Below are 16,839 nucleotides of genomic sequence, written 5' to 3'. Positions count from 1 at the left end.
TTGCTCAATCGAAATGAACTTTAGTGCACATATTCTTTAGGGTAATGGCTAGAACTCATTAGGTGTTGGAAAACATTCCATTAATATTAATGATCAATTTGCATAGTGAATGGTTTTTACCTCCCGTAAGGGTACAGGAGGTATTAAAATAGGAATGTCTGTCCGTTTGTCTGTCTGTCTGTCCGTGTGTGTGTCTGTGACATCATTTTCTAAAATTCAGCTGTCTCAATTGTAATGAAATCTGGAATATATAATCTTTAGGGTAATAGCTAGACCTGATTAGGTTTTGAGCCAGATCGGTTAATGTTTAATTAAAGACATTTGCATATTAATGAAATCAAATAATTAAGCAATATCTTAAGACGCCATACTTCAATTTCAATAAAAATTAGTATATTCATCAAACATAAGAAAGTACATTTGTTCATGTACTTTAAACTGTTAAGACAATATGAATTAATATCATTACGCTATATTAATTTGAGTAAACTCGGAAGGCTGCCCTCAGGGGCCAGTTGCTGTCAATGGTTTTATGATATTGCGTCTAGTCTGCCCAAATTAGTGGTTCGAGCAGACCAAATCTGAAACGTTTGGTGAGTATACAAATACTATATATTTTTTAGATCTTCCCTTTGGCTCTAGTGTCTACATTGAATTGAGTTATACCTTTACGAAGTTCAATTCCATGAGAGAATGCAATGAAGACAAATGCATATGCATGAAGTGTAATATGGCAAGATGGCGTCCATGATTCGAACATGTCGACTTTATTATATTGTAGGTAGCGTTTGCTGTGATTTTCGGGCTTCTTCTTCTGTGTTTGTGACATTGAATTCGGCGTGAACCAAATCCTACAATTCCTACAATGTAAACGCAAATAGAAGCGATTCACATCTGAATTGCAAAGTTGAGTGGGTTTTCAGCTAAATTACACCTTACTTGTCAAATTTGAATGTAACACATTGTATGCAAAACGTTTCACCACTTTCATGTGCCGTCTTGGATAGTTTAGAAACTAAGAAATATTATCATTACTTATACATGTGATTGGTTACTTATTAATAGACGTGATTACAAAAGGTCTCCATCAATAGCACGGCCATTCCGGTGAAGCATCTTCCTTCTTGGCCGAAGCGATAAATAAATACACAACATCGCTGGACCCATGTCACCATTTCATCTCACTCAAACTGAAACCTTTTTTTTTCAGCTTCGTTACCAGATCGAACACATTACATGAACTTACAGTTCACTTCATGCTCTTCGAAGATTCATTTGAGGTTAACCATGGTTCACACGTACACATCGTTCAGAAATAAAAATTATCATGGTGTATACCAAGTTCATAGTTCTCCTCAGCAACACAAATTTGTTTATACCATAGTTTTTTTTAAGTTTAATTTTAATAATTGGTGGTTCCCTTACGGGAGGCATTCAGTTTACATCTGGTCAGTAATTAGACTACATCTTAAGAATGCACATTTCAAATTCAATACAATACATAATTTAATACATACATTGATGGTAATAATTTGGTACCTACTTCAAACAAAACAAAGGCACATATCATGAAAACCTTGTTGATGTAGCTTTGTTTTAATGACTCATTTGCATAATTAATGATTTTCAGTAATTTGGCTATATCTTAAGAATACACTTCAAATTGAATATAATTCGGTACGTACTTCAAACAAAACAAAAGGCACATGTCATGAAAAGCTTGTTGATGAAGCTTTCTGTTTTACTGCCGCATTTGCACAATTAATGATTTTCAGTAATTAGGCTATATCTTAACCACATTTAAACTTGAATGCCTTTCATACAGGCAGTCTTGAGTTTTTCATTACAAACTATAAGAAATCTAAAAGGATTTTGTGATATCAATCTAAGTATGTAGTAGGAACAGGTGTTATGTTTTTTTAACTGAAATTATTCAAATTTTACAGAGATACACATACATACAGACATACATTTACCCAAAGCATGCATACAGAACAAATGTTAGGATTGCTTATTGGTATCATTTGAAGATAATGAACTCAGTTTTATTTGGAGTGGTCATTTTTTGATGGATTCTCTGTATTATCTATATCAAATCTGAATATCACATTCAAATTCAAAAGTTGGAAAAGAAAGTAGGAAGCTGCATAAACCGGAGTTGAATGCAATGCTTTCTAGTCTTGCGACGAATCTGAAAATAAACAAAAAAAAACAGCCTTGATAACAAGTAAAAACAATGAAATTTCAAGTAAACAAAAAGGAAATGATCGTCTCTGTGAATAGTTTACCGCACAACACGAGAGTGTCGATGCACAAATCAACTACATAGTATTAGTAGAATTACATGTAGGTGATGTGACATCATGATGTGTGATCGGGTGAAATTAATGCAAGTAACAATTTCATGAATTATACTAGACTTGACTTCACTCTGCCTTTGGGATCCCCTAATATACAACCAGGATACAAAGCCGTTTCCATGGCAAATAATAAACAAAATTCAAACCCTCGTAACATCAATAGTATGTATCGGAAAGTGTACATACTTCATGGTATTAAAGCATGATTCAGGTCTATACTTTGATACAGGTCTATACTTTGATACAGGTCTATACTTTGATTCAGGTCTATACTTTGATTCAGGTCTATACTTTGATACAGGTCTATACTTTGATACAGGTCTATACTTTGATTCAGGTCTATATGTTGATTAAGGTCTATACTTTGATACAGGTCTATACTTTGATACAGGTCTATACTTTGATACAAGTCTATACTTTGATACAGGTCTATACTTTGATTCAGGTCTATACTTTGATACAAGTCTATACTTTGATACAGGTCTATACTTTGATACAAGTCTATACTTTGATTCAGGTCTATACTTTGATACAGGTCTATACTTTGATTCAGGTCTATACTTTGATTCAGGTCTATACTTTGATTCAGGTCTATACTTTGATACAAGTCTATACTTTGATTGAGGTCTATACTTTGATTGAGGTCTATACTTTGATTGAGGTCTATACTTTGATTCTGTACAACATGCTTACGGCAAAATATTCCTAATGCAACACTCAGTTCAAGGATTTTGCTATGCATGCCACAGTAAAGTCAATTTCCATGGCTTTCAAATGCATTTTGGTTTCTTAAAATCTGAAAATTAAATCTGGACAGAAATTTATCAACACATATTTCAATATATAAACTTTTTAATCCAAGCAATCTGAATACTGGTCAATCAATATTTGAAAATTGGAGAAAATTTGACCCAATTCAAGCACTCAGCCTGTGTACAGAGCCCATCATAATAACATTTACTTTTCTCATTTGCATTTTTGTGATTATTTTAATGAATGCACTGTGTTGTGGGAGGAAACACACTTCACAGTATCGAAAGATTTACATATTTTTTTGAAAAATTAAATTTTTGATTGATGAGGAGTTCTCCTTCCATGAGTGCATTCAATGGGTTTACAATTGGTACCCAGACCGTTGTCCTAAGCCTCCGCCAGCTCCCACTATGAAGTCAGAGTTTTGCATGGCTTTTGAAGAAATAGAAAAGTCTCAACCAGTCAAGGAACCGTCTACTCTTCCACTTTCGTCCATGTAATTAGGTCAGCTGGACAAACTAACATCAGAGGTTTTAGGGGAGGGCAATAAAGCTGCTGCGTTAAAACCTGGTCATTTTCCATGGTTAAAAAGTCGGTCTCATGCATACAAGACTCGCACAACTGACCCATGGATTGGTTACCCCAGCCTAGACACTGATGCCGAGGCTGTGGACGCCAAAGCCAAAACTTTAAAGTCTGTGTCTATCCCTGGCACTCAGTTAAAGCAGTTAGGGGAAATGTATACAGAAAGTAGCTGTGCATGTTCTGTCATGGATTGGTTTCTATAGCAACGTCTGAATTACATCAAGAAACCCCGGAGATGCCTACGGTTCTTAGTTTCCCAGCATGCATTGCGGCAAACGCTAGCCATTGGGGACCCCCTATCTCCGTCACTTTGAGTAAGATCCATGCAGTGGATACTCGTTGGGTGGTAGGGGGGGGGGGGGGGGGTTGTCCTAGAACCTTCAAAGATATGCTTCTCCACACAAACAAACACAATGCTGACATTATTTGTCTTGCTGAAACCTGGCTACAACCTGACTATCCAAGTACAAACATTCAAATATCAGAATACAACATGTTTTGTCAAGACAGACATGATGCATACCACTCACCTCAGTTCACCTCTGTCAGATCACAACAACATGGAGGAGTTGCTGTTTATCTCAAAAACCACATACAGGCTCAAAGAGTTCAAATACAAGTACCTACCAACATAGAACATTATTAATTCCTGAGATGTCTCTCCTAATAGTCTGTTTATACAGACCACCTACATACCAAACCAGCTTGTTCCTCAGCAATCTTAGCCAACTCATTGCATCCATGCACACAATCAATGTTGACCACACTATCATCTGTGGAGACTTCAATGACAATCTCCTAGCACAACAAGTTCACCCAGTTGAGAAATTCATGTCCAGCTTCCAATTCAACCAAGTTGTTAAAACAGCTACCACACTCAAAGGCACCCTAATAGACCACATCTATGTCAAATCTGCACACTCAAATGACCATGTCATGCAAACATATTACAGCTACCATGATCCTGTGATATGCCAGATGTCTCCCAACCCTTAGGTATGTAACCCTGTTTCACTGCCACACTATCCTACCCTCAATATATTCACTATCGGCCAATTTACACCAATCCAAACATCATCTAATTGCCTCTTCATGTCCCCAACTGTGCCCTGAAACTATGCTTTTGCTTGCAAATGCATACTAAGTTAAAGCTATTGATTCCTTCGTGGGCTCAGACCGCTCAGAGCATCTTCTCTGCCCCAAGAGATCCTTACTTTGGTACCTTAAACGTATGAAACCTTTTCGAGGTAGTAGGACTAGACACTTTTTGCCTATTCCTCCGTCATCCTCTGACATTTCTTCAGCCATTATATCCAGATAGCTGGTAGAAACTGTCAAGTGGGCTTACAAAGTAAGTTCCAGCTGTACTTGTAAGTTAGAGAGAGTCACTGCACATGAAGTCAGAGCTCTCTCGGCATCATGGGCTTTGTTCTCAGGGGTGCCGGTAGCACAGATTCTCCAGGTGGCAACCTGGTGCTCCCCAAACTCCTTTTTAAGTTTTTATATCAGGGATTATTCCGAATATGACACAGGAAGCTAGCAAGCTTCAGTCATTAGTTCCCTAACGTGTTGGGCAGTTGGTAGTTGTAGGCTCCAACCTCCTTTCAGTCTGACACATTCGGGTTTCTACCCATCACTATTTTGCCAAAAGGTAAGTATTATAGTCGAACAGAATTGAAGTTTCTACCGAAACTAATTTCTGTGAGACATGATACTTACCTGTTGAGCTCCCTCCCACCTTCCCCACAGTCTCCTTGTGAAATTTTTGTCCTCACTGGAGCGATAAAAGACACAAGTACACATGCACTAACTGCCACTTAGGTGGGAGACTAAGCTAACCAAATATGGAGCCAGGTATGGTGGAGGGGGCGGGGCCAAAAATTTCTTGGCATGGATTGGAGGAATTAATGTGGGTTACCCATCAGTATTTTGCCAACAGGTAAGTATCATGTCTCACAGAAATTAGTTTCAGTAGAAACTTCAATTAGATCATTCGGTCTGTATTCAAATTGAAATAGGTCAAACTGTAACAAGATTTGTACCATTTGATCCATAAACTAATTAGCGAAAACATAAATATGCAAATAACTATAATTAAAACTAAAAGCTACATTAGCAATATTTTCAGGACAGATGGGCTTTGGTATCACAAATGTATGTACAAAATTATATTGAATTTGAAGAGTGCATTTGTAAGATATAGCTAAATTATCGAAAACCATTAATTACGTACCAAATAAATAATTAATGTTCATGGCTTGTTTGCCAAAACCTAATCAGTTCTAGCCATTACCTGAAAGAATATGCACACCAAATTTCGTTTGAATTGAGAAAGCCGTTTTTGAGAAAATGATGATACAGACACACTTTTCATCCTAATACATTATATATAATCTTCCTTATGCAAGGTAAAAGTGCACTCTTCAAATTCAATTAAATTTGGTACATACTTCAAACATAACTAATGACATACATGTATATTCTGTTCCATTCCAACAATTACTAACGAAAGTCTTTAGCCCTTATGGAAGGCAGTTTAAATCCGGTGTCAATAAAATTTACATGTGGAAATGTTATTTTTGGTTGAAGACTGCAAACTTGTCTATTAAAAGAATGACTCAGTTTTGCTAACAATACCATTTATGCCATTTTCAGCACGACTGAATTTCTTAGGTTCATTAGTGCTATAGTGTCTCTGTCTGTATGTCTGTCTGTCTGTGTGTGTGTGTGTGTGTGTGTGCCTAGTAACAAGACCACACCCATAGCAAATGATGGCATCTATAGTAAACATAAACAAAACAATTGTACAGTTGTGCTAGCTGAAACACCATTGGTGTTATTTTTTCAAATTCTATATACAGTATCTCAAGACACAAAACATCTTTTGAAATGTTTTGCTATGAAAAAAGTTTAACTTGTAATGATTGCCTTAGATTCGATTTGTGTTTTTCTAGGGATATTTGATTGAGAATGAATCCAATGTTGATAAAGACCAGATTTAAACTGAATGCCTTCAGTAAGGGTAGTCTTACAATATCATGATTTATGCAAGAAATTTAGCTCTACATCTGTGATTGTTTCAAGTCCCAGTGAAAGTTAGTTGTCAAAAAGGTTGTTCAAATGCCAGGAAAGCTTGCCATCCTCGACTGCACTCGTCTTTCGTGATCCCCTACATACCCAGGATATGTACAACTGTTTCCACGGCAAATAATAAACAAAATTGAAACCCACATAACATTGCTATTACGCATCAGAAAATTTACAACATACTTCATGGTACGCATCGTAACAGTTGAACAACTTTAATACAATGAAGTAATACAGTATTATTGCCCTACTTCATCCCTGGGTAAAGTCTATACATTCTTGTTTCGATCGAGATTGACAGACGCACCATCTACTCCAAATCGTATACATGCATGAAAGGTGTGAAGTGAGCAGACGATCGTGACTGTATATTTTTGCAATAAAGCTTACAGATGATATGTATTTTCAGTGCTCACCTCCTTGCTTTGATGTAATAATCTTCAGATTCAATGAAAATATCAATACAAACACTTGAAACCCCTGAAAACATAGTCTTTCTCAGTTGAGAACAGCGGGTATATCCGTACCTTAGCTTCCTGGTTTACCTTACATTGACGTTGGTGGCGCACTTTCAAAACGAAGCGCATGTGTGACCAGACAATCGAGCAATTAATTACGCAAATTGCTCATTAATACTCACATGATTTTTACCACAACCTAATCTGGTCTAGCCATTACCATACGGAATCCGTCTTCAAAATTTTGTTTGAATTGAGCCAGCCATTTTGGAGAAAACGATGACACAGACAGACACACACACACATACAGGCTTTCACCCACTAAATACATCTCTTCCTTACAGAAGAAAAAATGAAGTCTAACCAGAAGGCCTGGAAGACTTTATATGTGCCTACGGCATGCAAAATTCTGAGCTATATAGCTATCTTACATGATACACCCCTTAATTGATGCCAAACTATATGAAATTTGAAGCTTGCAAACTTACGATACTGCCTAATCACCAAATTTGATTCTTGCATACTTAATCACCAAAATCATTAATTAATAATTATGTAAATCAGTATTATATAAATATATTTCAATAAGAGATGGGATCAAAATTGTTCAATCCTTCACTTTGGAGAGATGAATTGTGCTTCTTGACACCTCTTGTTTCATTCCTTGACAGATAGGTGATGTAAGAATCCGATTTACATATGCTGGAGTCAGTGGAAAACAATTCACACACAAATTTTCAGATTTAGGGCAACCTGAACAGGTAAGACCATATTATAGCTTCTAGCATTCAAACTTTAGCCAAACAAATATTTTTAGCACAACTGAAAGGTCCAGTGCTATTCAGGCATGGCAAAATGTGTCTGTGTCTGTGTAAACAACTTAAAGTCAGAAACCACCAGATCGATTGCATTAGTATTTTGTGGGGACATTATGTTTAGTGTCTAGTTGGGAAATTGTTCAAGGCAAAGTGATTGCATCACAGGTATGTGATTTGGGTCAAAAATGTCATTTTTGGTCAAAAACTTAAACTCAGAAAATACTTGGCATATCAGTCTGAAATTTGGTGAGAACATTCTTAAGATTAAGAATTGTTAATAACATGGTGATCCCATATCAGTGATATGCAAATTAGGTCTACCTAATTCAACAGTCAAATCATAGTGTGTGTATTGCATATAGTAATAATAATCTTTTATTTATACTGGATAGTTCTTTAAGTATATAAAGACTTATCTCCCAAGAAGTCCAGTGAGGGCCATTTCTGATGGGTTCATTGTCAGTGCAGGAGGAAACCAGAGTACCTGGGGAAAACCTGTGTTGTTAGGTCGAGTCATACTGAACGACACCCTTCTGACTTACAGTGTGGTAAAATTAAATTAATCAAACCCTGAATGGGTTTGAACCTCGACTGCACGGCCACCGACAACCCACAACAGGGATACAACAGGGATGGGTGGGCAAGTGAATACAGATTCAAATAATGTATGCAAATATCTCTAGCAATAAGACCATGCCTATAGCAACAGCCAAATGGTGTTGTATTTCACAAAGATAACAACACAGGGATTCTTAGACAAGTGAAGAAACATTCAGAAAGTGTATGCAAATATGCCCAGCAACAAGACAATGCCCATGGCACAAGCCAAATGATCACATACATGTATACTGCAAAGATAACAGGGATTAATAGACAAATGAATAAACATTCAAAAAATGTATGTAAAGACACCTAGTAACAAAACCCCCTGCCCATGGCAACAGACTAATGGTCACGTATATTACAAAGATAACGTCAGGGATTAATAGACAAGTTTAAGTGAACGAACATTCAAAAAATGTATGCAAATGTACCTAGCAACAAGACCATGCCCATAGTAACAGCCAAATGATCGCATACATTGCAAAGATAACAACAGGATTGGATAGGGAACTGGATAATCACTCAGCAAATGAACACCTATACCTAGCATTGATCACCATGTGGATAAACATTTTTTTAAAACTGTACAGTTGTGTTACAACGCCGTTGGCGCTATTTTTAAATAACACATAAACTATAGGTATGCTCTAATGCCATTGGCACTATTTTGAACATGTCTCTTTAATATATGAACTAAGGAGTGGTGGTGAAGTCACATTCCAATGTTTTATACAATGTATTATATGAACTAAGGAGTGGTGGTGAAGTCACATTCCAATGTTTTATACAATGTATTATATGAACTAAGGAGTGGTGGTGAAGTCACATTCCAATGTTTTATACAATGTATTATATGAACTAAGGAGTGGTGGTGAAGTCACATTCCAATGTTTTATACAATGTATTATATGAACTAAGGAGTGGTGGTGAAGTCACATTCCAATGTTTTATACAATGTATTATATGAACTAAGGAGTGGTGGTGAAGTCACATTCCAATGTTTTATACAATGTATTATATGAACTAAGGAGTGGTGGTGAAGTCACATTCCAATGTTTTATACAATGTATTATATGAACTAAGGAGTGGTGGTGAAGTCACATTCCAATGTTTTATACAATGTATTATATGAACTAAGGAGTGGTGGTGAAGTCACATTCCAATGTTTTATACAATGTATTATATGAACTAAGGAGTGGTGGTGAAGTCACATTCCAATGTTTTATACAATGTATTATATGGATCTATAGATAATACATAGACACTTATTTCAGGTGTTTATATACCCCATATTATCATAGAAAACTTTTCATCTGATAACAGATTCAATGTTGACCTTCAATATTAACGTACATGTACTGTGTGGATGTGATTTGTACCTTTCTTGTTATGATAGGTGAGTGTACTAGCCAAACAAGTTGGAGCTACATTGACAGGTTATGAAACCTACAGTGGAGAAATCATAGAAATGTTAATGTATGGAAGACTGTCAGCTGAGGTAGGCAGATTCTATTTAGTTCTAAAGATCAACTTATCTTTTAAGATTTGCTTTATTGCCATCAACAGTTTTAGGCACCTCTGATGTAATTTGGATAATTAATTGATCACTATGCATCAGGTGATAAATATTCATTATGTGATGCATGTGCATTCTGGATGTGATGCATGGATTTTGTATAGTGGTGGGTGGGTAGGAGGCTACTTATATAATGTGTCATGCAAATGGGTCACTAATTCATGAAAATTTCATAACCACGGTCCACTTTGAAGTTACAGAATGTTTCTCAAATTCCTGATTAAAAAGTAAAATTCAAATTCAGAGAATTCATGCCCAGTGTCTTGTAACATAAATCAGGTAGGTATAGGTCATGTTCTGTCCTTAGAACCATTGATATTTGGAATGTATGCTGAACACCCCAATCTAAAATTTAACCAGGGGCGTAGCTTTCTGGTACATGGTTACAATAGTGTACTCATAGTCATACATGTATATCTATGGTATTCATAACCTGATAACAAGGCTTATGGTCACCAGTGAAATGTATGTGTTAGGTGTGTGTGTCTTTGTCTGTGTGTGTGTGTGTGTGTGTATGTGTGTGTGTGTGTGTGTGTGTGTATGTGTGTGTGATGAGCCTATCATCGATATGATAATTATGCCTAAAAAATCTGTGTTTTTCGATAAAATCTTTCATTCTGAAACTTTTAAGCTGATTGGGCTGAAATTTGATTGGGATGCCAAGGTGTATGTGGATGAGGAATCATTCAGGATGTGATGACCTCATCAGTGATATGTAAATTGGGTTTAAAAATATGAATTTTGGTCAAAAAAAACATATACTGAAATCTACTCAGTGAATGGGACTTAAATTTGGTGAGTGTTATTCTGTAGATTTTGTTTCAAACATTTTGAACAATATCTGCAACATAATTGGCCCTAGCAGCCAATGAAAGTGCCTTTAGCAACAGCCAAAAGCCAACATATATTGCGAAGATAACATTTTTGGGACTGTGCAAGTGAAAAACATGAAAAACACAAAAAAGTGACATGCAGTCACCTAGCAACTAAGATACTGCACAAAAGAACTGTAAAATGATATACAGTCACCTAGCAACTTAGATATAGCCCAAAACAACTGTAAAATGATATACAGTCCCCTAGCAACTTAGATATAGCCCAAAACAACTGTAAAATGATATACAGTCACCTAGCAACTTAGATATAGCCCAAAACAACTGTAAAATGATATACAGTCACCTAGCAACTTAGATATAGCCCAAAACAACTGTAAAATGATATACAGTCACCTAGCAACTTAGATATATCCCAAAACAACTGTAAAATGATATGCAGTCACCTAGCAACTAAGATATAGCCCAAAACAACTGTAAAATGATATACAGTCACCTAACAACTTAGATATAGCCCAAAACAACTGTAAAATGATATAGTCACCTAGCAACTTAGATATAACCCAAAACAACTGTAAAATTATATACAGTCACCTAGCAACTAAGATATAGCCCAAAACAACTGTAAAATGATATACAGTCACCTAGCAACTAAGATATAGCCCAAAACAACTGTAAAATGAAATACAGTCACCTAGCAACTTAGATATAACCCAAAACAACTGTAAAATGATATACAGTCACCCAGTAACTTAGATATAGCCCAAAACAACTGTAAAATGATATACAGTCACCTAGCAACTAAGATATAGCCCAAAACAACTGTAAAATGAAATACAGTCACCTAGCAACTAAGATATAGCCCAAAACAACTGTAAAATGAAATACAGTCACCTAGCAACTTAGATATAACCCAAAACAACTGTAAAATGATATACAGTCACCTAGCAACTAAGATATAGCCCAAAACAACTGTAAAATGAAATACAGTCACCTAGCAACTTAGATATAACCCAAAACAACTGTAAAATGATATACAGTCACCCAGTAACTTAGATATAGCCCAAAACAACTGTAAAATGATATACAGTCACCTAGCAACTAAGATATAGCCCAAAACAACTGTAAAATGATATACAGTCACCTAGCAACTAAGATATAGCCCAAAACAACTGTAAAGTGATATATATGGACAGTGACCCAGCAACTTAGATATAGCCCAAAACAACTGTAAAACAGTCACCTAGCAACTAAATTACTGCACATAACAATTATAGTAAAAGGAAGGTGTATATTATAAGAGAATGGTAGAACCCCATGATACATGAGTGCAAGTGTGATATACTCTCAGTATTTGCTTGAGTGTATGCGGTGTTCTCTGCAGTTGTACTTTCACAGACACAGCGAGTCAGTGTTCAGCCAGCAGAAAATACTGCAAGCATGAGAGCAAATAAATACATGTACCCCTAAGTATACCCATACAGTGGAACTCACACGACATGGGGTCCTGTTATTATTACATTCAAAATAATACATTCTGAGTGCATGGAATGGCTGTATTCTCATTTGCATATCGTTTGTATACAGTAGGCAATTATGTTGTCAATATTGCACTACAATGCATATGATAAGTGCAGTGTGCAATGGTGCAATAATCACTGCTACACATTATGTATACTAGGCAACAACACAGATGGATCAGCATGTGGATAAATATTTTTTTAAATTACCATGTATACTGTGCAGTTGTTCTGCAATGCCATGGGGGGGGGGGGGGGTATTTTGGCTTTGGTCATCAGAGCTGGGGGGGGGGGGGGGGGGTTCAGTATGAAAATCCCTGGGGTTCAAACCCACTTAAGGTTTAATTTAAGTTTGACTCTGTAAGAAGTGTGTTGCTCGGTTTGTTTCTTTTCAACAGCACAGTTTTGGCTAGGTATTACAGTTTGTTCCATCTTGTTACTGGACTATACCTGTTAGATGGTTTGTGAATAAATAGATAAAACTAATTTCATATTGCTAATGTTATGGGAAAATGTTTAGAGATTAATGCCTGTAATGACTTGTGATTTATTGAATGTATTGTACTAACTTTAGTTCAGCAGTACATTTTACATAATTTATATTATACTGTCTCACTGATACTAATTTTATACATTTTAAATGCTTCAATAAACTTTGCTTTGCTGTTTCAGGAAATATTTGCAAAAGCAGAAAATGCAAACTCCATGATGGCCTGGTCACTTCGACTGGTTGGTTTCCTTATGTTGATTACATCAGTCATCCTTATGCATCATGTCATCACAGTCATAGGTACATGTTCGATAAATATTTTCTGATCAATGCGGAGCATACAGAATTTACCTAGTATGTTAAGCTAGTTTAAATCACTCGGCCTTCATCAGCTGTTATTCTATACAGACATGATGACAGGTCACTGTCTAGTACTCACTGCTTAATATATCACACCAACAATCCAATGTCGATGTGAAATGAAAGTGACTGCCTATTTTTACCTCCCATAAGGGGGAGGTTATGTTATGCTTCTGTCTGTCTGTCTGTCTTTGTGTGTGTGTGTGTGTCTGGCCATCCCTTGGAGGGTCTGTCATATGTCCCAAACAAATGCCTACGGTAGGATTATGGTGTGCTATTCAACAAAGAAACAAGTCATTGAGAATGACATAGCCCCGCTATGATTGGGTTTTAAGGAATTATCACTACTCTGATCACGCAACAGCACTTGTGAACCTAAATCAAACAGACTTAGATGTTGTGTCTGCTTGTTGGACATGGAACATGCCTACAACAATAAAGGATGGGTCGGGTATGGGGGATCGTATCACGAAGAAAATGGATATGCACGTGTATGTCATAGAACACTGTCCTAATACCAACTTTGAATGAGATCTGTTCAAGCATGTCTGAGTTATGGCTTTGGACATGGAAAATTCACAAACAAAATGGCTGCTAGGCGGCCATATTGGATCGTATCATGACAACAATGAATATACAGATGTATGTCATAGAACACTGTCCTAATACCAACTTTGAATGAGATCTGTTCAAGCATGTCTGAGTTATGGCTTTAGACAGGGAAAATTTGCAAACAAAATGGCTGCCAGGCGGCCATATTGGATCGTATCATGAAACAAATTGACGTGCATATGTATGTCATTGTATATTGCCCCTGTACCAAGTTTGAAAAAAATCAGTCCAGGCATCTCCAAGAAATGGCTGCAGACGGACGGACGCACGGAACCCAATCCATAAGTCCCCGTCACGGACTTTGTCCGGCGGGGTCTAAAAAGGCATGTTTTTAGGGTTATTTAGCATTTCTACTGTAGTGCGAATGAAAGGCGTGATTTCAGGCGATGTAGTTAAAATATGGTTTTATCACTTTTATTGTAATGTGAATGAAAAGACCAAGAAGGGCGTGATTGCTCTGAACAACGTTATTGTTAATCAGTTCATCGCAGGTGAACCAACACCACCACAATGAAAAAGATACAAGGAGTCCAAGACCAGGATCAGAGAAGTTGTTGTCGATTTCGAGAACCGTCATGTGCTTGACTTTTTGCGGGGAATAACCTACAACCTCCAGTTTGGAATATAGTACTGTTTAGTATATGCAATCAGATTCCGGAGTTCTAAACTTGAGCAATTCCTATTAACTGCCTTATTTAAAAATCCAATCCCGTGTTTATCACACTTTGTCATTTTTATTTTTCTTTGTTGTTGTCACAATTTCAGTTTTTGTTAGCATGCCCGAAACAAAGTGTGTATGTGTATATAACTTTGACTGTGTTTGAGTTAAATCATTTTTAACATAACTACACCACTCGAAACCTGAAATCACACATTTCTTGATAGAAAAAACATCTTCCCATAAGCTTTATAAGCACGCTTTTGGTAATAATACAATAAAAGTGATAAAACCAAATCATGCCCTATTTGGTCGAATTCAAAATTTTTTGAACATCTTCTGTCTATTCATCTGTTATACAATAAAAGTGATAAAACCATATTTTAAGTGTACTCCCAAAATCTGGATTTTTTAAATCTCTATTCGTAGGCAATGACAGTCCTAACATTTGTCCTCTGGGGGCATTTGTCCTATGGGGGTGTTTGTCTGGGGCATTTGTCCTATGGGGGCATTTGTTGGGGGAGGGGGGGCAGGACATTTGTCCAAAAGGAGTTTGTCCTAGAACTGGTAGTGACAGGAACTGATTAGATTTTGGTAAACGTCCAATGAACATTAATTACTCATTTGCATAATTAATGGTTTTTAGAAATTAAGCAATATCTTAAGAATGTATACTTCAAATTCAATACAATTTGGTACATACGTTAACAATAATAAAGTGCATACTATTATGTCCTCTCAAGTATGTTGATATAACTTGTAGCTTTAATGAATAATTTGCAAAATTAATCGTTTTCAGTTGTTAGGCTATATCTTTGGATTTCATATAAGTTGTTACATACATCAACCGTAACAAATGACATGTGTTTGATGTAGTTTGTAGTTTTTTATACCTGGTATGCTAGTAGTTTTTAATTGTCATGTGTATTTGATAATTAGGCAATATCTTCACACTGCAAGCTTTAAATTTTAGATAATTTACTACATGAATTGATATAAAGACATTGATGTATCATTTTAGCTTATTGATGTAGCTTCTAATCTTTATGTTTCATTTGCATAATAATAGTCTGGTTTTGCCCTTACTGGAGGCACTTTAAATCTTGTTACTTTTTATTTTGTATCTAATTTCTGTTTTGTGGCTATTGAATAGGTTAGATGCCAACATGGTCTCTACACTACCAATGTGGTCTGTAACTTGAACCACACATGGTCAAAGTCTGTCAATCAGCACAAAAACTTGTTCATCCAATCAGTGAACCCCAACTGTTATAGTGATGTAAACAGTGTATAAAAGCATCCTGAGCTGACAAATACTAGTATACCATATTTGGAAATTACATAACTGCCCCTGTAGACACTTACTTTATGAGGGACTGTGTTATTGGTTAGAATTTTGTGATTGATTAACAAAGACATGATGTTAATGACGTGTGGGTGGCTGTGGATGAATTTCAAATTGCACTCAGTAAATGTCTTTGACTGTATGGATGGCTGTGGATGAATTTTAAATTGCACTCAGTGATGTCTTTGACTATACCTGACTGGAAGTATAAATTGTAACAATTCGATATAGGGACTAGACTAGTATGGCAATAACATTAAATTAACCTTGTCATTCTGTTTAATTCTTTTTAAATATGACCATGTTATTTTGCTATAAAATTATGTCTATTATAAAATGTGATTTAATTTTTTGTTTCAGTATCATGGATTCCTTTGATAAAGGAGTTAGAGAAATTGATTCCACCTGCCTTTGTGATTGGACTATCCTATTCAGTTACTGCAAGTCTGATTGGCATGATGTGGGTTATACAGCGCCCTCTATTGACAGTCTTTTTACTTATCACATCCCTCATCCCATTGTTTATTGCATTAAGAAAGAGAGGCCATCAGAGAGCACCAACTAAAGTTTAACCAAAGGTGTGTTATAAGAACTCTCCACTCCAGGGTCTAAGTGCAATTCAAGTTTATGGTTCAGCAGTGTTAAATGCATCTTTCCTTTTACTAATGTAGTTGGTAAATTCACCTATTTTTATAAGTTGTTGTTGTATCCATTTAATACTTGATTCACTATTGAGTCTGTTACATATCCAACAGGTTTAAAACACTCAGTCAAATAGAAA

The 16,839-nt window shown here is 36.2% G+C and overlaps 1 protein-coding gene across 1 annotated transcript in view; it reads left to right on the top strand.

Annotated features, from left to right (window-relative positions):
- The window catches only part of LOC144440784 (transmembrane protein 43-like), a 55,127-nt gene extending 38,288 nt beyond the window's left edge, over nt 1-16,839 (top strand). The window contains exons 7-10 of the mRNA XM_078130173.1: nt 7,915-8,004; nt 10,061-10,162; nt 13,266-13,383; nt 16,419-16,839. Of these exons, the coding sequence (XP_077986299.1) occupies nt 7,915-8,004; nt 10,061-10,162; nt 13,266-13,383; nt 16,419-16,630 (522 nt within the window). The 3' untranslated portion in view covers nt 16,631-16,839. The remainder of the gene's footprint in view (nt 1-7,914; nt 8,005-10,060; nt 10,163-13,265; nt 13,384-16,418) is intronic.

Source organism: Glandiceps talaboti, chromosome 1 (genome assembly GCF_964340395.1).
Source record: "Glandiceps talaboti chromosome 1, keGlaTala1.1, whole genome shotgun sequence".
Classification (NCBI taxonomy): domain Eukaryota; kingdom Metazoa; phylum Hemichordata; class Enteropneusta; family Spengelidae; genus Glandiceps; species Glandiceps talaboti.
The sequence above is the reverse complement of the archived record's forward strand: the minus strand, read 5'-3'. Positions and strand labels throughout refer to the sequence as shown.